The sequence below is a fragment of the Nerophis ophidion genome, linkage group LG03 (assembly GCF_033978795.1).
Source record: "Nerophis ophidion isolate RoL-2023_Sa linkage group LG03, RoL_Noph_v1.0, whole genome shotgun sequence".
Classification (NCBI taxonomy): domain Eukaryota; kingdom Metazoa; phylum Chordata; class Actinopteri; order Syngnathiformes; family Syngnathidae; genus Nerophis; species Nerophis ophidion.
Window position 1 is genome coordinate 38,490,808 of NC_084613.1, and position 24,294 is coordinate 38,515,101.

Here is a 24,294-nt window from a genome sequence, read left to right on the forward strand (position 1 = left end):
ATGATATGCTTAGTCATTAACAAACAAGGATGGGCTGAGGGTCACTACTTTGTGAACAAATGTGTGAGCAAATTTAAAACATTTAAGTTTAAAAACAAACTTTGTCAACGAGTTATTGCAAGCAATTTAGGGATTTTACCATCTACATTCTGTAATATCAGCAAAAGGTTCAAAGAATCTGGAGAAGGGCCGAAAACCAACATTGAATGCTTGTGACCTTCGATCTCTCAGAAGTTACTGCATCAAAAACCGATATAATTGTGTAAAGAATATCACCACATGGGTTTAGGAACACTTCAGCAAACCACTGTCAGTAACTACAGTTCGTCGCTACATCTGTAAGTACAAGTTAAAACTCTCCTCGGCAAAGCGAAAGCCGTTTATCAACAACACCCAAAAATGCTACCAGCTAGTGTTGCTGCCATTAAATTCTAAGTTAATGATTATTTGCAAAAGAAAGTACATTTTCTCAGTTCGAATATTAAATATCTTGTCTTTGCAGCCTATTCAATTGAATATCCATTAAAAAGGGTTTGCAAATAATTCTGTTTTTATTTACCATTTACACAACATGCCAACTTCACTGGATTTGGGTTTCGCACATGTTTGTTTGAAGGCCACCAGTGAAAATCCTGAAGGAAGCTTCACTCCTCACTTGCAACCCAAACCAACAATAAACTTTCTTTGGAACTAATTCTTTAAAAGCATTAAACATAATTTCAATTTTAAATTTACAGTATATTTAAAATGTAATGATTGTGAAGCTTTTTTTTCCAACTAACCATTGAATAACAGTAGCTTAATATAATTTTATTCAGCTTACACAATATTTGAAAGATTAATACATGTGTATGTATATGTATATATATATATATATATATATATATATATATATATATATATATATATATATATATATATATATATATATATATATATATATAGTATATATATATACACAGATTATTATTATTTTTTTTTTTTTTCATTTTAACGTTTATCTAGCTGTAAATAATCCATAGGTCTCTTTACACTCTAAAAGGAGGAGCCGCTTCGAGCTCATTGTTCAAGTGTACATGGACAATAAAAGGTATACTTTTTGGTTCTAGTAATTCAATTCTATTCTATGAGGACCTTCATAACACTCTACTGCCCCCTGGTGACAAAACACAGTGACACAAGCTTTCTTACTGAGTTCCCAAAATTTACTTTCAACAAGCTCACAATACTGACCAAAAAGATGCCGAGGATGCCACCGCCTAGTATCAGACTGCAGAGCATTGACACAAAAGGCTGCTCAATAAACTCCTCATAAGCAAAAAACAACAACATTGACCAGTACGGACCAATGTACAAAAAATATGTCTTGAACTGTGTAGTGTTTCAGACAACGAACATGGAAAGGATGCAAAAATTATCATTAGGCGCCATTCTTAATGACTATATTTACACTAATACATATGTTCTATGGACATCATACAATATTCTTATTTGCTTATCATCATGAATCTGTGTTTTTACTGGTAAACATCCTTCTAAGTTCCTAAATACCTTGACTGGCGTATGCATTCAGTTTCATGTTTATCAAAGTCTTACAGTACAGTGGAACCTACAAAGGTCGCTGGTTGACTTTTACGACATTTAAAAAAAAGATTTTGTCGAAAAAATAAATACCAATGATTTAAAAAAAACTGTGTTAACTGTACAGGTGATGTTTTAAGTAACATTCTCACTATAACTACAATATCATTCAAGTGTAAAAAAACAAGTTATCAACTTTAAAACATACAGTAAATGAATAAAACTATTGTTTCTGGCCAACACAACACTGTTTCCTGTAACATATAAAGAAAACAAATGATATATAATAAAAACAATGCTAAATATATAATTGTTTAGCACCCAGATACTTTACTACCTTACTATAAGCTCTCTGTCATCTTCTGTATTGGCATCACAAAAAAGCCAATGAAAAAGTTCAAACGCTCATGAGATTTGTTGGCATGTCACATGACGTCATGCTCAAGGATAGTCTTGTTTTACATTTGAGAAAAATGTAGGTCCAAATTTGGAGTATTTAAATTTTGAGGTTGCACTGTACTGTTTATTCAATCTGGACCGCCAGGTGAATACAGACCACACATGTCGATCTCATGATATGTACACACACTACTTGATCAATTTAGGAGTTGTCGTCCTCTTCCACAGGATGAAGTGTGTGTCTCTTCAGCAGCGTCTTTAACACCTCCACCTCTTGCTCTGCCTTATTTAACTTCCTGTGTAGTGTCTCGTTGGCTTTCTGGAGCCTTTGGTTCTCCTGACAAAGACACATGGAAACGATTGTGATCATGTTTGTGGTGTGTTCAAGTACCAGGAGTGACGTGACACTCACTGATTGAAGGGTTTCGCTGACTCGTTGATTGTATTCTTCTTCGGGCTCCCTGGGCTTCTGCACAACCGAAGCTCGGTTCTCCCATTTAGCACAGTGTCGCTGTTTCCTCTGGAGCAGTGGGCTGGGACATGTCGGCGAAGTTGGGGGCACCAGGACAAAAAGGGACGGATGAGGCCAAGCGGCTTCAGGGGACAGCGGTGGTCCCTCTGTCTGGGTGGCGCTGTGGACCCTGTTTATCTCCAAATGTGAGGTGACTGGAGAGTCAGAGCGCCACTCTTTGCTGTCATCAGACAAGTACTGGAAAGGACATTTGTCTGAAACTGGACATAATACACAAGTGAATCTAATAAGACAAATTATGGTATCTGGTCTAGCATACATTAACATTCTGCTTGCATGATCTATTTTTCATATGAATTCCTTTTGAATGATTGGCGATCTACTGACAGGAAATGGTACAAAATGTAGCAACAATCCAAAATACATTTGAAAATGTTAAAAAAAATAGTGTGGAAAAACGTATGAATTGATACAATACTTTGCCATTTCCAACAGACCCATTCACCAAGAGCCTTATTCTCCTATGTTTCTAAGTGGAAAAAAGCTGCTTAATTGTACAGATTCTTGCCGTTATCCAAAATGTGCACTTTGAGGTATCAACCTTAAATGTAGGCATTCCCTGTCAAATCTGCCTTGCACGTATTTTCGCATCAATTTAAGTACTTTTAATCTTACGTGCTTCTGAGGCTGGAATAAGTCCAGCGACCCAAGGAGAACATTTTATTGCACTTGAAGTTTGGATGCGGTTTACACAACACATAAAAAAATGATCAAAGTAACTTCCAGAAAAATTCATTGAGGTGAAGATAAATGCACCATAATGCTACTCTGACTTAACTTTTAAAAATCAAAATGGACATTGTTGTTTCGTGAGTGCGACCACATTGGAAGGGACTACACTAATGTTGGCCATGTTTGGACACCCTGGTACACGGACAAATGTTCAAAGCAGCTTATTTATTAAACTCTGTGACTATTTATTAGAAAATACTACAATTGATTAGATAGATTAATTGGCAATTAATATAAAACTGTCACGCTCCTCCTCGCAAGTACAAACACACAACAACACACACACAAATATCACACATACAAACCGCTGTCTAAAAGGTTCACAAACTAATAACAAATGAAACAAAGTTTACTCTTCTACGAAGTTACATTCAGTCAGGAGAAGAAGCTGTTGTGCGTGCATACACACACTACACCGTGACAACATAAGAACTGGAAGGATATGGCCTTTTCTTATTTTAGTGTTATCCTTTTCAACCCCAATGTTCCACATTTTTGACAACACAAAACTTCAACTACTTCAACTTTAACAACTCTCAGCACCTCCCCACTCTGATGACAATGCAATATTTTATTTTTTAATAGTTTATCGTTTATACTTCAGCATATGTGAAAGCTCGAGTCCTACATTATTTCTTTCTCTGACAACCCCTTTAAAATTTTTTAATCAATCAGGAAGATTAAGCAGCTAAAATGCGGCAAACATGGGAAAGTATGGATAGTGTTTTATATATTACCATCATGCACTGTAATGGATCTATATATGTGTCATTTTAAATTATATATACATGTTTTATAATGTCCAGAGCAGGAAGTGGGACTGTATGTTAACTTTATTGTTGGTTATAGTTCATTTATACCATGAGTGTTTGAGTTTGAGTTTGAATTTGAGTTTGAGTTTATTTCGAACATGCAAGCATACAACATGATACATCACAATTTCCAGTTTCTCTTCCCAACATGTTCGAAAAGGAGGAGGAAGAAGCAGAGCTTATTTAATCCTACCCCTTTTCTTTACATAACAGTTGCTAAAATGTGTGTTCACTTCCTGTTCTCAATGATTCACAATGTATACTCCATAAGTAATAAGTAATCACAATACAAATAAATAAATAAATAAATAATTGCTTAAATTTTAATCCATACGATGAGATAAATCAGATTATTTTGAGAATGAATGAGTGAGTAAAATCAGAATGTTTATCATGGTTCTTCATTTTTGTACTTTGTTAACACTTCCAGTTTGAAGAGTTTCTTGAAATGGATCATATTAGTACATTGTTTGATTGCTTTGCTTAATCCCTTCCATAATTTAATTCCACATACTGATATACTGAAGGTTTTAAGTGTTGTACGTGCATACAAATGTTTTAAATTACATTTTTCTCTCAGATTATATTTCTCTTCTTTTGTTGAGAAGAATTGTTGTATATTCTTGGGAAGCAGGTTATAGTTTGCTTTGTGTATAATCTTAGCTGTTTGCAATTACACTATGTCGTGGAATTTCAGTATCTTTGATTCAATAAATAAAGGGTTTGTATGTTCTCTATATCCAACATTATGTATTATTCTAACTGATCTTTTTTGTAATACTGTTAGTGAATGAAGTGTACTTTTGTAATTATTTCCCCATATTTCTACACAGTAACTCAGATATGGTAACACTAGTGAGCAGTAGAGAATATAAAGTGATTTTTGGTCTAGAAAATATTTGGCTTTATTCATTATTGATGTATTTCTTGCAACTTTATGTTGTATATTTTTTACATGAGATTTCCAGTCTAATTTATCATCAATCATTATACCTAGAAATTTGAGTGTGGAAAAGTTGTTTGGATTGGATCATATCAATTGATGCTGTGCTCAAGTCACTTGTAATATCAGTGACTTTGTACATAAAATGGTAGCAAAATCATTCCAATATCATTCACATGAGACTAAATTTAGGAAAAAACACACCGCAGGCCAATTCTCTCGCTAAACTTGTGGGGCGCACTAAAGACTTCGCAGTTTGCGCACCCCTAGCGTAAGGTGACAATTTGACTGTTTGTTTTCAACCGACGACCTTGTGATTGACTGGTGGTTGCACAGGTTTTCTAGTTGTTTGGAAAATGGACAATTGATTGTCATTGTGCGCAGACTTTCCCTTGAAGAAAAAGAGAGGGAATTATTAAAATATTAAAACGATCCATACATTCTGTTGTGCTTTTAAAAGTATCTTATATCACAGTGGCCCCCAACCACCGGTCCAGGGACATGTACCGGTCCGTGAAGCATTTGCTACCGGGCCGCAGAGAAACATAAAATAATTTATAAAAGACTGTATTGTCTCCTACTTAACTTTGGCCTGCCCCACTGGACACACCAAAAAGCGTGTTTATAGATGTACAATAAAACTCCTCATAGGAAGTTGTTATGTTTGTTATAACTTTGTGACAATGCACATTAATCAACATATAAATCTATAGGCATTGGCTACAGATTGTAGCCAATGGCTGATTTCATCTGCATCTCATTGCAAAGAAACACTAATTCGGCGTTATAGTCAGTTGTATTTTTCATGCACTAATCCGGTCCGTGGTGCAAAAAAGGTTGGGGACCACTGCTCTCTCAGACTTTAGGAACGGACGACAGCAACTTGATACCCAACTTCCTTAAGTGTATCAATTGTAAAAGGCTTAATATTATTGTAAATTACAATACTGTTTTACTGTATTGAGTACTTTTCTGTTTGTCCTAATTATCACATTATAAATCAGTGTAATACATGTTTATTTGATAGCATTTCATTTTAACCCTATTATTATACAAACCCCGTTTCCACATGAGTTGGGAAATTGCGTTAGATGTAAATATAAACGGAATACAATGATTTGTAAATCATTTTCAAACCATATTCAGTTGAATATGCTACAAAGACAGCATATTTGATGTTCAAACTGATGAACATTTTATTTTTTTGCAAATAATCATTAACTTTAGAATATGATGCAAGCAACACGTGAAAAAGAAGTTGGGAAAGGTGGCAATAAATAGTAATAAAGTTGAGGAATGCTCATCAAACACTTATTTGGAACATCCCACAGGAGTGCAGGCTAATTGGGAACAGGTGGATGCCAAGATTGGGTATAAAAACAGTTTCCCAAAAAATGCTCAGTCTTTGACAAGGAAGGATGGGGCAAGGTACACCCCTTTGTCCACAACTGCGTGTGCAAATAGTCAAACATTTTAAGAACAACGTTTCTCAAAGTGCAATTGCAAGACATTTAGGGGTTTCAACATCTACAGTCCATAATATCATCAAAACGTTCAGAGAATTTGGAGAAATTACTCCACGTAAGCGGCATGGCCGGAAACCAACATTAAATGACCGTGACCTTCGGTTCCTCAGACGGCACTGTATCAAAAACTGACATAAATCTCTAAAGGATATCACCACATGGAATCAGGAACACTTCAAAAAACCACTGTCACTAAATACAGTTCGTTGCTACAACAGTAAGTGCAAGTTAAAGCTCTACTATGCAAAGCGAAAGCCATTTATCGACAACATCCAGAAACGCTGCCGGCTTCTTTGTGCCCGAGATCATCTAAGATAGACTGTTGCAAAGTGGAAAAGTCTTCTGTGGTCTGACGAGTCCACATTTCAAACTGTTTTTGGAATTATTCGACATCGTGTCATTCGGACCAAAGGGGAAGCGAACCATCCAGACTGTTATCGACGCAAAGTTCAAAAGCCAGCATCTGTGATGGTATGGGGGTGCATTAGTGCCCAAGGCATGGGTAACTTACACATCTGTGAAGGCACCATTAATGCTGAAAGGTACATACAGGTTTTGGAAAACATATGCTGGCATCTAAGCGGCGTCTTTTTCATGGACGCCCCTGCCACGCCACATTCACCACGTGTTACAACAGCGTGACTTTGTAAAAAAAGAGTGTGGGTACTTTCCTGGCCCGCCTGCAGTCCAGACCTGTCTCCCATTGAAAATGTGTGGCGCATTATGAAGCGTAAAATAGGACAGCGGAGACCCCGGACTGTTAAACGACTGAAGCTCTACATAAAATAAGAAAGCGAAAGAATTCCACCTTCAAAGGTTCAACAATTAGTTTCCCCAGTTCCCAAACGTTTATTGAGTGTTGTTAAAAGAAAAGGTGATGTAACATGCCCTTTCCCAACTACTTTGGAACGTGTTGCAGCCATAAAATTCTAAGTTAATTATTATTTGCAAAAAAAAAAACAACTAAAGTTTATGAGTTTGAACATCAAATATCTTGTCTTTGTAGTGCATTCAATTGAATATGGGTTGAAAAGGATTTGCAAATCATTGTATTCTGTTTTTATTTACCTCTAACACAATTTCCCAACTCATATGGAAACAGGGTTTGTACATGACCTTGCCTAAAGGCTGTGAAAAAATTGTTTGGTTTTACTGCGTTGTCTGAGGATTGCATGGTCCAATTAGAATCAAGTTTAAGGAACCAAATCTGTTTCAAGCAAAAGAAGCAAGTTTTTCGAGTTATGGATATTGAAGAAAGAAATCAAGTTCAATTTAATTTTTTTAGACATATTTTTTGTGAATTGCTTATTTGATTGTATATGCTTCACATTTTAAAGATATCTATATGGTGGTCACTGTACAATATTTATGATTAGAGACATACGGATGAGTGTGGATGCACGGACCCACCCTCAGAAGTTCCCGTGGTCACAGTTGTGGGGCAAGGCGTAGGACTGTCAGTGGTGTTATTGTTCACTTTAGTGTTCTTCTTGCACTCAAAGGCCACCTGGTCCTTGCACAGCTTGTGACAATTCATCCCGCAGTCTGAGAACACACAGCAAAGTCAGAACAGGAATTTATTTTTGAATTTGTTGTGCAAATGCAACCTTCAGAACTTTGCAAGCACACTTAGAAGCACATTTTGGTTTAAAGTTCCTGTTTATAGGCGGGGAGAATAAATGTCTACTGTGTAGTTTCGTTTACAACATGCAGAATAAAGCCCGTTATACATTAACTATATGAACATCTATTAAGACCCAATACAAAACTGCTTTTACAAAGATAATGATGCTTACTTTTGATTGACACTTCCAGTTTATTATTGTAGTTGTGGGAAAATATTAGCTAACTAACTCACAGCATAATGAAAACAATGTATTCCATTGGAAATGTGTAGTACTGAGCCTCTAAAACAAGGTATCCAAAGTCCCTGCCCATTTTATTGGCCCATGGCATATTATGAATGTAGAATTAGTTTAATATTAATAATGTATATTATTACGGATTAGACATTAGAGATATTTTTTAAATACTGTGTACATTTTAAAATCCACTGATAACAGTACAAGATGTGTTTACATACTGGAGAATATATATCAAATAAAGCAATGCCAATACAAAAGAACACTAAGTAATCAAGGTAAGTAGTTCAATGTTTTTTTTTGTTTGATTTCTCAGTAGTTGTCATTAAAACCTATTCCTGTACAATCAATCAACACTACTATTAATCAGAACTAGAATAATGCTAATAATAATAATTACTTTAGCGCTGCAAATGCTGCCAACATCTGTTAATGAGACTGTGACACATACATTCCATTCATTTAAAACCAATGTAAAACTGTGGTTCTGAAATATGTCTGGAGGATCAGAGTTGTGTTTTATGTTTGTTATTGTTTATTTTATCCATCCATCCATTTTCTACCGCTTATTCCCTTTAAGGTTGTGGGATGCGCTGGTACCTATCTCAGCTACAATCGGGCGGAAGGCGGTGTACACCCTGGACAAGTCGCCACCTCATCGCAGGGCCAACACAGATAGACAGACAACATTCACACTCACATTCACAGACTAGGGCCAATTTTTTAGTGTCGCCAATCAACCTATCCCCAGGCGCATGTCTTTGGAAGTGGGAGGAAGCCAGAGTACCCGGAGGGAACCCACGCATTCACGGGGAGAACATGCAAACTCCACATAGAAAGATCCCGAGCCTGGGATTGAACCCAGGACTACTCAGGACCTTTGTATTGTGAGGCAGCCGCACTAACCCCTCTGCCACCGTGAAACTCTTGTTTATTTTATACACATAATAATTTAAAAAACACTAATAAAATAATTACGTTGAAATTTTTATTATAAAAATAATTGAAAATATTGTGAAGTAGACTTATGTAGCACTTTTTCTCGAGTGAAAAACTCATAATCTTCATTTAAGCTTATTTATACCATTGTGGGTGGCACTGGGAGCGGACAAGGTAAAGTGAAATAACTAGGATGGCGAAAGCTGGATGCGATCATGGAACCCTCAAGTTCCTGGCCATCCTTGCTACCATCTGAGCCATATTGTATGATTAATGTAGGTGTTGTGGTCCTTGCTTTACTCTTACTATAAAATGTGTCATATTACCGGTCCAGTATTACCATTGAATTGTATTTAGATGATGCCTGTCCAGGACCTGCCACTGAAAGTTAACCAGTTGGACTAACTGGCAAATGACCAGAAATGTTTATTATTGTGCACTTTCTTTGCAATTTAGAGTACATTTAAAACAAAATCAATCAATCAATCAATGACTATTTATTAAATCTAACACAATTTCCCAACTCATATGGAAATGGGGTTTGTACCTTCAAGGTACTGAAAGCGCTCACATTCATACCTACTGACAATTTAAAGCCTTCAATCTACCTAACATGCAGATATTCGGGATGTGGGAGGAAGCTGGAGTACATGGAGAAAACCCACGCATGCATGCAAACGCTGACGTAAGAACATGCAAACTCCACACGGAGATGTCCAAATGGAGATTTAAATCCAGATCTCCCTGATCTCTTGACTGTGTGGCCTACATGTTAACCACTAGGCCACTGTGTGGAAAGTTAGGGCACATCTTCCATTGTATTCTTAGCGTTGTTGGAGCTGGAAGCCGTTAGGAATAAGTTTGAGGTAAAATGTCATATAAAGCGCCCTGTCATATATTAATTGACATTTTACATCTCCTTCTTGATGCAAAACGGTGTCACCACATGGCTGTCACTCTATAAAGTTAAACACAAAGTAACTTAAATACGCTACTACCTACCCTGGACTCCAAAGGGTTAATGATCTTTGTAGAGACAGAATCTTCTATACAGTTCATGGATTTAATCTCATTGCGAAGGTAGCTGTGATGATGCGGTGTCAACAACCCCTCCAGTCAATAGCCAACGCATGAGTAATGGTTGAACACTGACCTTTGCATCTATAGCCTTGCTTGATGACGCCCCACAGCTGTGAAGGACACGTTGTAGAAAGCAGACAGTAAAGCAGATGTGTTCTTGTTTTATTTTTTGTATAATCTTGCAAGTACGTGAGGTATTACTTACAAATCCTGAGCAATTGTCGCAGAAGGTGGGCTTCATATAAGTCGTCTCCTGAAAGTTGTGGACAAAGCCCAGGCCCAGTTTAGAGCAGATGACACTGGCACGCATGAAATAAGCTGTGATCTCATCTCTACTGACAAGACCCTTTCTGCCAAAAACACACAAAAAAGCCAATCATACAATTCATACAATGCAAAGGATTATATGCAATCCGGCAATTTACTGGGCAGATTAAAGGGATGTTTTTTTTTTTCTGTGGTCTGTGAGCTCTGTGTAAGTGTGTACGCATGCGAATAAATAGACAGAGAATATAAAGTGGTGAGGTTATGGTTAGGTTTGCAGCTACTTCACGTTTCCTGTTGCCGCACTCGTCACTACAAATAACTCCCCAGCACTCACTTATCTTTGTCCATGACACAGAAGGAGAAGGGGAAACTGGCAGCAATTTTCTCAAAGTCCTCTTGAGAAATAAAGCCGTTCTCGTGGTGATCGTAGTTCTTAAACACGGACTGTGAAGAGGTAAACATTGCTGGACAATTAATAAACAGCACAAAGCTGCTGTGAGTACGCTTGTACTGTAAATTCAAACTACTGTACTCACATCCACCATCCTCTGCACGTGCTTGCTGATGGTTCGGGGGTCAGGTTTGGGAGCAACTCCTGATACCCAGTCCACAACCACTGGAGGTCTAGAGGGGGTGGCTGGCTGATGGGAAATCCATTAATAGTTGAAAAACAGGCCTGAGTAACCCATAAATATATGTTATGAACACTGTATTTCCCTATGTAGAGGTGCTTATGGCTTATGTAATATATATATATTATTTATCCATCTATCTTTAAATATATATATATATATATATATATATATATATATATATATATACATATATATGTATACCCTTAAAGGTGACCTACGTAGGACTATTCTAATCTACATTAAACACACTTGCCTTGGAGTCCAAATGATATATGAATTGGATATGCTTTGGTGTAAGTTTTGCACAGATTTTGCTCCACAGTCAAATTTTTAATTCACATTCTGAGTATGTCTGCCAACGGTTTGTGTGTGGAGGCGTACCTTTTAAGATTGCAAATGAAACCCTTCAAAACCCTACCCTCTTCAGTATCAGAATATTATAATATCAAAAAGTACACTGTTTAATATATATCTTGAAGACGAATATCAACGCTTTTTTATTTCAGACACAGTCAAAAATAAACTTCATAAACAATAGTCATTTGTCAAAACATTAGATACACCATCTATGGTGCACAATGCCGCATTCGATAAAGCTGCTTTTACCAGCGTTTATTTCACTGCATATCAGTGTTATTGTGCAAATGCTATGATTAGATGAAAATTTTACTTTATCCTACGATTCCTCTCTTGGCCCCGGAAGACCAAGTAGTAATGTTGCAATGGTGCCGTCTTTTTCGTCAGAATTTAGCAATTAATCCAATTTTGCCCTGGCCCATGTTGATCAATCAGTCCCGTGTAAACTGAGGACAAGTACACATAGGAAGTATTCATTTTATATACATCAGAGCAGGCGTGGGCTGCATGAGACGAGAAGGAATGACACGGGAGACTGGCTAATAGTTTTGGCACAGCAGGGTAAGGAGGCTGGCCGGCACCATTCACAGGATTGCCACTATAAGTATGTCTGTCACATTGTGACACCACACAAGGGTTGAGCTACATTTTGTGTAAATTGTCTTACCTAAGGACAGGAGTGACACGGATGGCGGAAGCTGACGAGGCCGCTTTACCAACCAAGACATAGTTATAGTTCCATCCATTCATCCATTTTCTACCTCTTGTCCCTATATTTATGTATATCTAATAAATATTACTTTTAAATTGAAATATAAGACTATCAATAATAAATGATTATCATCAAAATCACTATCAAATAATAGCATATACTGTATATTTTTTTAGCTGGCCGTTCAACAGCTGCCTCAAAATATACATCTACTATAATGATACATTTCCAGATGTACTTTAAATGTCTTTTATATTTCATTTGTTTCACACAAAGGGCATGTGTAAAGATTTTAAAGTGTTTATATATTAGCGGATTGTGTTTATTGTTTTTTTTAATGCCGAGCTAAGCCAACTTGCTAGAAGTTGTAGCTTCACCCTAGTCTTTTCTCTCAGATCATGTAAATACATTTGTAAATTTGTTTCATATATCATAATGTACTCATATACTGTATAAAATCTCATTGTAGGGAGAGTCAAAAAATAAACCTGCCTACAAAAATAGACAACCACGTGTTCTACTGAACAAACTTGATTCTCTCTTGTTTTCTGATTAAAATGCAAATGTAGAGATATATCTAATACAAACATTCCAATCTATATATTGCTCTTGTGATGTCAATTCATAATATTTGTTTGCGGTAGAATCCTTGATACAGTTGAATCGTGTGGATGATGTATGTAACTGTATATGCTGTGACCATAAATGTGTGCTAATGAGCATTAATTAAAGGGGCTGTTTCCAACATTTACACAGATGCCTCGAGGGCGGCAACTTTCCAATGCATTTTACACAGTAAATCCCACCCTCTCACGGCTTCTCATACGTAAAGACGTTTAACGTACGTATGTAACACATGTACGCGCAATAGCTTGAGGTGTTTTTAGCTAATAAGAGCAATTTGGATAGTTAGCGTTAGCTATCATTGAAAGTATATTCTATCATAAGAACAACATGAGAGCAAATTGTTTGTTGCTTCTTTTAGACTGTTTTTGTACGTGTGCACACGCTCTGTGCGCATACGTGTTGACGAGACTCCCTGCGCATACGTGTTGACGAGACTGGGTGAGTGACCGCTGTAAACAGTAATCATTTATTATAAGCTAGTAGGTGGTGTTTTTGTTATAGTTTGATTTTGAATTTTGTTACTATGAGGAAGTTGCGAAAAGCACCCTTAATAAGTGCATCCATCACTCACAGTGGTTTTACAGTGTCTGGGCTCCCGAGCATAGGAGAGTTCATAGATTTCATCCTCGGTGTAGTAAAGGTCCAAGGACAGCTGCATGGACAGAGACGGATGTCAGAGACACATTTTTTAGATGAGGCAGAAATCAGGTCACATGGCAGGAAGAGCATATTTTCAAGCGCTTATTCAGTCGTTCATTGATGACACACAAGTACGGCGCACAGCATTTTGAATTCCCTCCCATTCACACCAATTTTGTCACCCACACACACTCATAGGTCCAAGACTCTTATCACACCCACACACATGCAGACAATCCACATGTTCTAACACACTCATCTGCATGTCTGCTTGAAGTACAAGAAGCTAAATCACAAGCGAGAGTGTTCAAGTGGTGGGTGGGCACTACCGTCAGCAGGTGGACGAGGTCTTTGTTGGCATCCAGCTTAGGGGGGATCTGCTGGAGCTGGATCAGCTCGTTAATGTGGCTGTAGAGCGCCTGGAGCTTCTGGACGTTGACTTTATTGTCCTCCACATAGTCCGGCATTGCCTCGTTGACTGAAATGAGGTCTTTGAGGTGAACCCCAAGGATGGGGATTTTAAAACCTGCACACTTGTTGAATGCCTGTCTGTAGTTATCAAAGTTTCGACAGGAGGACAGCAGGTCTGTAATTTCATTTAACACCTGAGGAGAAAGTGGGAGATGATTTACTTCCCTTAAACACGTATTAGTTTGACATTGGACAAATATTGAAGATGACATCATCTCCACTGCAATGAAAATCAAGGACACAGCACACAAAGACTTGACGGAGCTTGAAGTTTGGATTATAACAATTGATTTTAACAACATGACAATAACATTCAATATCAAGCAATATATTTAATCCTTTGATCATTACCAATAAGTTATTGCTTAATGTATGTCCTCTATTGTAACTTTAATTTCTTTGTTGTTTGATTTTTACCAATATTTATTTATTTATTAGTATCTTATTCTTTCCAACACCTTTCCCTATTTCATTACTCTATAGATGCAGTCTTCATCCATTCCTACACATTGTATATTCTTCCCCATCCAAATAAATGGTAACACCTAAGAACAGAAATTTTTTAAACACATTTTAAATGAAAATGAAATATTGTAAGTGTCAACATGTTTAATATTTGGTGCTAATTGAACAAAAGACAGCTACTTTGACCACCTCCGAACTGTGAACCATCACTGTAGACACTTTTCACCTTTGATCACTAAAGACACTTTAACTGCCACTATGACCCAAGGTCACCCCCATATGTATACTGTTGACAGTCATTCAGAATGTGCAATATTGCTATGTACTTACTGTGCCTTGTATACACACTTTTATTGTTATTTTTTGTTTTTAGCGAGGTACCGTGTGACTTGTTGAAGGGTGGACTAGCAAAGTAAGATGTTCAATGTACGGCAAACTGTCTGTTTAACTGAGCATATGACAATAAACAATCTTGAATCTTGAATCTTAATTAACTACCGTATTTTCCGGACCATAGGGCGCACCGGACAATAAGGCGCACTGCTGATGAATGGTCTATTTACTATCTTTTTTCATGTATAAGACGTATCATAGGGTGCATTAAAGGAGTCATATTATTATATTTTTTTTCTAAATTGAAAACACTTCCTTGTAGTCTACATAACTGGTAATAGTGGTTCTTTGGCCAACATGTTGCATAGATTATGTTTTTCAGATCATCTTCAAGCCGCTTTCTGACAGTAGCTTCAGGATGCGCCATTTTGTGGGCGGTCTTATTTACGTGGCTGACCTTTGACAGTGTCTTCTCCCCGTCATCTTTCTTGTAGCGGTGTAGCGTGCAAGGACGGGAGTGGAAGAAGTGTCAAAAGATGGAGCTAACTGTTTTAATGACATTCAGATTTTACTTAAATCAGTAACGGAGCAGCGTCTCCTCATCCTCACTGGTGCAACAACAACGCCAGAAATGTGTCCTGTGAAAAACCCTACGGCCAGAACTCTCTATTAACTAAAATTCCTCTGGTGAATAATGTAAACTCACTACACTACACTACACTACGGTATATTTTAGCGCTTTAATGGCAGACACAGTAAAAATAAGAACTTTACACTACTTTATATTAAAAAATGGCAGCAGCGGGGGTTGAATGTCACATAACAAGAAGTTAGAGAAAAAGAAAAAGCTTATTGACTACGGTGTCAAAAAGGGCTACAAAGATGCAGTTTTTCAGGACTTATACAGATCCCAAATACAGATCAGCAGGTACAAGAAGGTAAGAAAAGTTTATTTTGCATAGTATTGCGAAACAAAAAGCCAGATAATATGTCTTACCTTATATACACACCATAATAACATTTGTATGTGGGAGCAGAATACAATCCATCAAGCGGTGCAGCTTCATAGCTTATCAAAGTCGCACTAAAACATTTTGATAGATTTTTGAGCGGCGTGTGTAATGTTCTGTAATTTCAATGGAGCATATGCAATGTTGGTGTTCTTTACTTGAGTAATATTGCAGTCTACACATACTCTTATGTGCGACTGCCATCATATTGCAGTCTATGTGTATCTCTTATGTTTGACTGCCATCTACTGGTGATACTTATCATTACACCATGCACCAAATAAAATAGCTTCGAGGTCGGTAAGCTAAACCAGAAATATTCCGTACATTAGGCGCACCGAGTTATAAGGGGCACTGTCAAGGATTTGAAGTGTGCCTTATTGTCCGGAAAATACGGTATATCTGTAAAAGTATAGAAAAAGAGGAATAATTCCATACTTTTAACTTCTTTTCAGAATTGTTGAAATGTTCAAACTTAAAAATGTAATGTTTCTTAATGTATACATTAAACCAACAATACATACCACAACTAACATCGATTGCTACAAAATTTTAATTTCCCCTCGGGGATTAATAAAGTATGTCTGATTCTGATTCTGATTCTGAAAATGCACATTATTTACCTTGATGACTTCATTGGGTACATGGGAGGTGGTGTCCTTCAGTCTTGATATGGAGCTGTGACAAAGCCCTCCAACCACTGCCATTAGCGTGTTGTAGTTGTGCATGAGGTGTAAAACCTGGTGGGCACAATAAAATGAGATCCTTTGCAAACATAATAATGCTCTGTCAGAGGTGTATTGGATGAACGAAAGTTTATTATCGTGGTTATACATTAATTTAACCATTTTATATAATCCACAAAACTATGCAGTTACATAAACCACAATTTCTGTTGCTTTTCACGCTTTTTTTTTTTTGCTTTTCCATCTCTTCTCAGCTCACTAATTCCTGCTGTCACTGGAGAATTGCGTTGTGAAATTTGTCTCCACATCCCCAAACTCTCCTTCTTGCTTGCAGCAGCATCAACAGCCAGCAGACTGGTGCCTTGATGGTGTGATCCAGTGCATGACTTTGCAGTACAACTTAGGCTGCAACTGATTGGACTTGCCAGTAGTGTCCTACTTTTTGACTTGGGGTTTACATGACAACAAAGGTTGCTAAGAAGTGGATATGTTCAGAAAACATTGTTGGAAAGCTTTTGGATTACTGTCTATAACCAGGGTGAACTTTGAATACATTAATACTAATACAAATACTAAGTATAGTTTAAAAATAGCTAAAAAGCATGAATAAGTTTCATATCTTATTAATAGCTAAAATCTTATTTAAATCATGTATTGATGTGTTAAAAACGTTTAAAAGTACCTGGATATAAGTATTTGTAAAATACAGCCGATATATTTTTCTATGTTTAATTTGAAGGGTAAACAGGAAGTGCAATGTGTGTACATCACTTAGCTTTGTATTATTGTATGCTCTGTGTAACCGAAAGCAGTATTGGAGGTAGAATGTTGCTTGACTGCAAAAGGAACAAGTACAAGGGAAAAAAGAACAACGTGTGTTATGGTTTGTACTGTCTAGACAAGGTTTTGAGCAGCAAATCTTTAGTCAGTTATGAACTATTGATCTATTCACGTTTAGAGTGCAGATGGACCCTTTTCCACAACGAAATATTGTCCAGCAACAAGTTTTTACCGTGAGGTAAAACATTTTCAGCTCATATGTCTTAAAAGTGCCATATGTTAATTTCATGTAAAGTCATTAAATGGCCCTGATATATCAAAAGGCATTATTAAATCATTTTATTTTCGAATACCTCTGTAACTGATAACGGTATTTCAGGCAGGATATGCTCATTTCAAAATTAGATTTATAGACTCGAAATCTTGTTGTTTTAATTTCGATGCCCCGCCCTCCACCGTTCAACCAGTTAAAAAGTCAGTAAGTGTCTTCCAATCCAATCCAATCCAATCCATTCTATAGCACATTTAAAATAACAAAATGTTTCCAAAGTTCTGCACAAAAATATTAAAAACAAGAATTAAATACTATCCTTAACTCCACCAATGACTCAATAAAAAAATATATGAAAACAATATAGAAATAAATATGATTAAAAACAATTTTAAAGGGTAAAACCAATTAAAATAATAAATAGAAATACAAATTTAAAAACGCAGAGGACCACACAACTCATGCAGTGTTAACAACTAGAGAATAAATGTGGGTCTTAAGACGAGACTTAAAACACTCCACTGTGGGAGCAGTTCAAACATGGAGGGGCAGAGTGTTCCATAGTTAAGGGCCAACCACAGAAAACGGCCTGTCTCCCCTGCTTTCAAGTCTCGTCTTGAGCAGGATAGTAAATTTGGATGAGGTCCGAGATATAATGAAGTCCCAGTCCATGCAAGGCTTTAAAACCAAACAGCAATATTTTAAAATCAATTCTGAAATGAAGAGGGAGCCACTGCAAAGTCTCAAGAATTGGGGTTATATGCTCACTTTTAATAAGTCTTCCCCCATGTTAAAAGTCATGCTGCAGCGTTCTGCACTAACTGCAACCGGGAGAGAGCTTTTTGGCTAAGGCCAGCATGAAGTGCATTGCAGTAGTCCAGGTTGCAAGCTATGCACTGCCCTTTTTGTCCAGCTACTGCCACTGGTAAAGTTACTAAACATGTCAGACCTTAGTAAATTTAAAAAGGCGTCATTACGATTCTCAACGTATTCATGACAAAGCCATGAACAAAGGAGGACTTGTATCAGAGATGCCTTTGAACAATGGAGACGATTGAAGGCGGAGAAGACGCCAAACTTGCCAGTTCCCTCCTTGATAGATATGTAAGGCATTTACGTTTTCTTATTACTTGTAATACATGGAAATTGACATGTCGTATGTAAACCATATAGTCCAATACAGTCAATGATCTTGTCTAACAAAGCTAGTATATTCGGGCAACGAATGCTTAGCATTACATACAGTATAGGCCAACGGGGGAAATATATGCCCGTTGGCCTGTATGTCGATGTGTCATCCAACTGACAGGGCAAAATATATTTTCCACAAAAAAAACAACTTATGTGGATATGGGTAGTGTCAGTGCCTTTTTTGTTCTCAGTATGCTGATACGCTGAGGAAATGCGTTCCAACAGTTGCACGGCTAATTGCAGTCTCTGGTACATTTGTACATCAGGCACATATGGGGTCGTATTTGCTTGACACAATATGATGTATTACATGTAATGATTTTCTACTTTGTGTATTGACATGGAAGTAGACTATACGATTTATGCATAACGTGTTTTTTGCAAACACGTTAACCAAACACGTTGGTTGATAAAATTGCACTTTGCACTGAAAGATGCTGATGTGTGTACATGGAAGAAAATGCAGTGCGTCAGGTTGGATGCAACATAGGGTTATGCTGAAGGAAATGTGGCGGTAATTTTACTGTTGGCCTTGGCTTGCAATCAACATAGGCCTATGCGATATATAATATATTATATATTATTACATATTATTATTTCGATGGTGGTCCGTGCGGTCAAAGTAGATATTTTAGCAGGGTAATGCCAACGATCGGTTCCGACTCCTGACGAAAATATTGCTGTGTAACTTTACAAATACATGTGGCTAATCGACTTCTGTAAAATGTGGCATGATTACTTAGTAAACCATCTTACAATAAGCATAAACAAGAGAAACCTACAGCGTAGGACTCGTCGATTGCCATTTGAAGTTCCTTGGAGTAGGATTTGGATTCAGCAGCATATCTGGCAACCCTAGTCATGAAGAGTGGGAGGGGACTACAGAATTTTGACCGTGTTTGCAGTACCATTTCTGGCTACATTAATACATATGGCACCTTTAACATTTACTAGCTAAGTGAGTGTTCTTGTGTATAATGTAGAGTTAAATCAGCCTACTATCAATGGCTTTTTCGGCTAGAAATATGGTTCTAAAATTGTGTAGACATTAGAGACCATTAGGACTAACATTTTAATTGGTATTCTGTCGGACACAGTGCGCAAGGAGTCTCTGAAGTTGGACCAGCTTGGACGTGACCCAGTCGCCTTTTTGGGATGCAATCTTGACACGAGTGGCCTTCGTTTCCCTCACCCCACTTCCTGCTAACCTTTACAACCGGTGAAGTTGACACTGAACTAAAAATGATCCAGGTACCAATTAAATATTTTGTTTGGCTCAAACAATGAAGAAGTGGCAAAAAGCTTTGGGTCTAACTGTTCACAAGCAAAGCTCAGGCCTGCAACAGTAACTATTCCTGTAGTAAAAAGCCGGCTTTGGGGTATGTGTGTGTGTGACTGGTGAGTGGACCCACTTACATGAGGTATTCATGGTCAATTGAAAGAGTTATACCATCAAAATCACCAAATGTAACTTTGTAACATTCTTCTGAGAATTTACTAACCCAGTAAATTTAAACATAAAATGTTCATGGTTGTCATTTATGTGTTTGCACAATTTACTATAATTTAAAGGTAACTAGTGACTTGAGAATAGCAGATTAAAATATTTATTTATAGTTTCACTACTTCTGAGTTAAGTGAAGGAGCCCTTATCAAAATACACTTTGAGTACAGGTGGGCTACACAAATGGGGATGAATTTAATTTACTTACTGCATGTTAAGTCCAAATAGTCACATTCACATGAATTTCATTACAGCTCATTAGCCCAAAACATGGCCAACACACAAGATGGTGCAGAAGCACTTGAACAAAACTATGCACTACGCACCATGAATTGATTAACGTGGACCCAGACTTTAACAAATTGAAAAACTTGTTCGGGCGTTACCATTTAGTGGTCAATTGTACGGAATATGTACTCTACAGTGCAATCTACTAATAAAAGTTTCAATCAATCAAAAACTGTTAACAGTAGTAAATATAAACGGAATACAATGATTTGCAAATCCGTTTCAACCCATATTCATTTGAATGCACTACAAAGACAAGATATTTGATGTTCAAAATCATAAACTTTTTTTTTTTTGCAAATAATAATTAACTTAGAATTTCATGGCTGCAACATGTGCCAGAGTAGTTGGGAAAGGGCATGTTCACCACTGTGTTACATCACCTTTTCTTTTAACAACACTCAATAAACATTTGGGAACTTAGGAAACTAATTGTTGAAGCTTTGAAAGTAGAATTCTTTCGCATTCTTGTTGTATGTAGAGCTTCGGCAGTTCAACAGTCCGGGGTCTCCGCTGTCATATTTTACGCTTCATAATGAACCACACATTTTCGATGGGAGACAGGTCTGGACTGCAGGCGGGCCAGGAAGGTACCCGCACTCTTTTACTTCAAAGCCACGCAGTTGTAACACGTGGCTTGGCATTGTCTTGCTGAAATAAGCAGGGGCGTCTATGACAACATATGTTTCTCCAAAACCTATATGGACCATTCAGCATTAATGATGCCTTCACTTTTGTGTAAGTTACCCATGCCTTGGGTACTAACGCACCCCCATACCATCACGGATGCTGGCTTTTGAACTATGTGCCTATAACAATCCGGATGGTTATTTTCCTTTTTGTTCCGAAGGACACCACGTCCACAGTTTCCAAATACAATTTGAAATGTAGACTCATCAGACCACAGAACACTTTTCCACGTTGAATCAGTCCATCTCAGATGAGCTCGGGCCCAATGAATCGGGCGGCGTTTCTGGTTGTTGTTGATAAATGGGCTTTGCTTTGCATAGTAGAGTTTTAACTTGCACTTACAGATGTAGCGACCAATTATAGTTACTGACAGTGGTTTTCTGAAGTGTTACTGAACCCATGTGGTGATATCCTCTACACACTGATGTCGGTTTTTGATGCAGTACAGCCTGAGGGATCAAAGAACGTCGCTTACGTCACGTGCGGTGATTTCTCCAGATTCTCTGAACCTTTTGATGATTTTACGGACCGTAGGTGGTAAAATCCCTAAATTCCTTGCAATAGCTTGTTGAGAAATGTTGTTCTAAAACTGTTCGGCAATTTGCTTACAAAGTGGTGACCCTCAACTTTATCAGTATTTATTGCCACCTGTCCCAACTTCTTTGTCACGTGTTGCTGGCATCAAATTCTAAAGTTAATGATTATTTGCAAAAAAAAAATGTTTATCAGTTTGAACATCAAATATGTTGTCTTTGTAGCATATTCAACTGAATATGGGTTGAAAATGATTTGCAAATCATTGTATTCCGTTTATATTTACATCTAACACAATTTCCAAACTCATATGGAAACGGGGTTTGGACTGGAAGACACAACTATAGCCGTGATTGAAGAAACTTTATAAACTATTAAGTTTCTTGGACGAATCAGAGTCAGAGTCAGAGGACAGATGAGTGATTCTGTTAATAAAGTCTTTGTGCTGTTTTAGAGTACAGAAAAAGTTGTGCCGGAGTATGTCCCAAATGAACCATCTCAAGGTGCAGAAGCATGGCCAATAATACCAGTCCTGAAGATGACTTTTACATGAAACTGAGAACACTCCTGCAGGAAGAAGGCAATACATTGGATGATGTAATTGATTTTACTGGGTACTCCCCTTATTTCCTGATGTTTGGGAGAGAAGCCAAATTTCCCATCGACCTCTGCTTAAGTACCAGTCCTGACGACCACGGCAAAGCTCAACACTTAGCCTATGTCACAAACCTGAAAAAAGACCTTTAAAGTGCTTAGAAAATGGCAGACAATGCCTCAACAAAGACGCATTTCAAAAAAAAAAAAAGAAATCATATGACAAAAGATTGGGCTACTAAAATCCTAAACAAGGAGACAGAGTCTTGGTTGCAAGGAAAGCACAGGCCGGAAAATCGTTGGTGTGATATCCTGTATGTGATTGTACAACAACTGCCAAAACTTCGCGTTTACAAGGTGAAACCTCAGAATGGCAATGGCAGATTCAGAAGACCCCACAGAGACAATCTCTTGCCGATTGGAGATCTTGTGAGAATCCCGAAGCAAAAAGATGAAAAAGAAGTGCAAAGAAAGCCACATACTTGAAGTAATGTGCGCTAGAGGCCTAATCCTGTCCAAATCTCAGACCAATTGGAAAGTGAACTGTCATCTGAGTCTGACTTTGAGAATATCCAACCTCAAAGATCCTACAAAACTTACCTCGATGGTGACACAAGGAAATTATACCAGGCATGATATGCTTGTACCAGGTGAAGACAACTCTGTACAAGACGAACATGAACCAGATATTGTCCCTGAATCGGACTCAGAGCCAGAATATGTCTGAAGTGAGGAAGAAATATAGTTGGAACACCAACACATAGACCAAGACGTGGGGTTAAACCTGTAGTAAAAGTGACCAATGATCAGCCAGGCCGATGAAAGGATCAACCTCTCACTATAGTACACAGAGGTGTTACCATTCATTCATATAATTACACCGTTTACTAAATCTCATAGTCTACGTCCAATGAGGACATCAGACGTTTAAAAGGGTGAGGGTGTAATCAGGGTATACTATAAATACACAAGTTTAAGTAGACTCATAGTTCATAATATTAGGTATCGTTTTAAAATAGTTAAAACACATAAATACGTTTAATTTTGGGACGCAATCTTGAGAAGTGTGGCCTTCCCTTACCCTCACCCCACTTCCTGCTAACCCTTACAACCGGTGAAGTTGACACTTGACAATATTGACCCAGGTACCACTTAAATATTTTGTTTGGCTCAAACTACAGTGAAGTAAAACCAAAGATTTTGGGTCTCACTGTTACCAAGCAACGCTCTGGCCTGCAATTGTAACTATTACTATAGTATGCTGAAAAGCACATACAGTCTTTGGAGCAACACATGTTGCCATCCAAGCAACGTTGTCATAGACGCCCCTGCTTATTTCAGCAAGACAATGCCAAGCCATGTGTTACAACAGCATGGCTTCATAGTAAAGGAGTGTGGGTATTAGACTGGCCTGCCTGTAGTCGAGACCTGTCTCCCATTGAAAATATGTGGCGCAATATGAAGCCTAAAATACCTAAACGGACACCCTGGACCGTTGAACAATTTAAGCTGTACATCAAGCAAGAATGGGAAACAATTCCACCTGAAAAGATTAAAAAATTGGTTTCTTCAGTTCCCAACTGAGTGTTGTTAAAAGGAAATGCCATGTAACACAGTGGTAAACATGCTCCTGTGCCAACTATTTTGCAATGTGTTGCTGCCATTAAATTCTAACTTCAGTTCGAACATGAAATATCTTGTCTTTGCAGTGTATTCAATAGAATATGCGTTCTGTTTTTATTTACGGATTACACAACATGCCAATTTCACTAGTTTTGGGTTTTTTAGATGCCTGTATTTGCTGTACAGATTTACTTTAGAAAAGAGAAGTGTG

At 37.6% G+C, this 24,294-nt stretch overlaps 1 protein-coding gene across 4 annotated transcripts in view; it reads right to left on the reverse strand.

Annotated features, from left to right (window-relative positions):
• Positions 1 to 1,183: 1,183 nt before the first annotated feature.
• Positions 1,184 to 24,294, reverse strand: part of LOC133549563 (RAS guanyl-releasing protein 1-like) — a 78,517-nt gene continuing 55,406 nt past the window's right edge. For all 4 annotated transcript variants that reach the window (XM_061895089.1, XM_061895091.1, XM_061895092.1 and 1 more), the window contains 10 exons: positions 16,546 to 16,662; positions 13,973 to 14,248; positions 13,576 to 13,656; positions 11,210 to 11,314; positions 11,008 to 11,117; positions 10,612 to 10,756; positions 10,480 to 10,516; positions 7,936 to 8,070; positions 2,393 to 2,712; positions 1,184 to 2,317 (listed from right to left, as the gene is read on the reverse strand). In XM_061895089.1, coding sequence (XP_061751073.1) covers positions 2,183 to 2,317; positions 2,393 to 2,712; positions 7,936 to 8,070; positions 10,480 to 10,516; positions 10,612 to 10,756; positions 11,008 to 11,117; positions 11,210 to 11,314; positions 13,576 to 13,656; positions 13,973 to 14,248; positions 16,546 to 16,662 — 1,461 coding nt within the window. In that variant the 3' untranslated portion in view covers positions 1,184 to 2,182. The remainder of the gene's footprint in view (positions 2,318 to 2,392; positions 2,713 to 7,935; positions 8,071 to 10,479; positions 10,517 to 10,611; positions 10,757 to 11,007; positions 11,118 to 11,209; positions 11,315 to 13,575; positions 13,657 to 13,972; positions 14,249 to 16,545; positions 16,663 to 24,294) is intronic.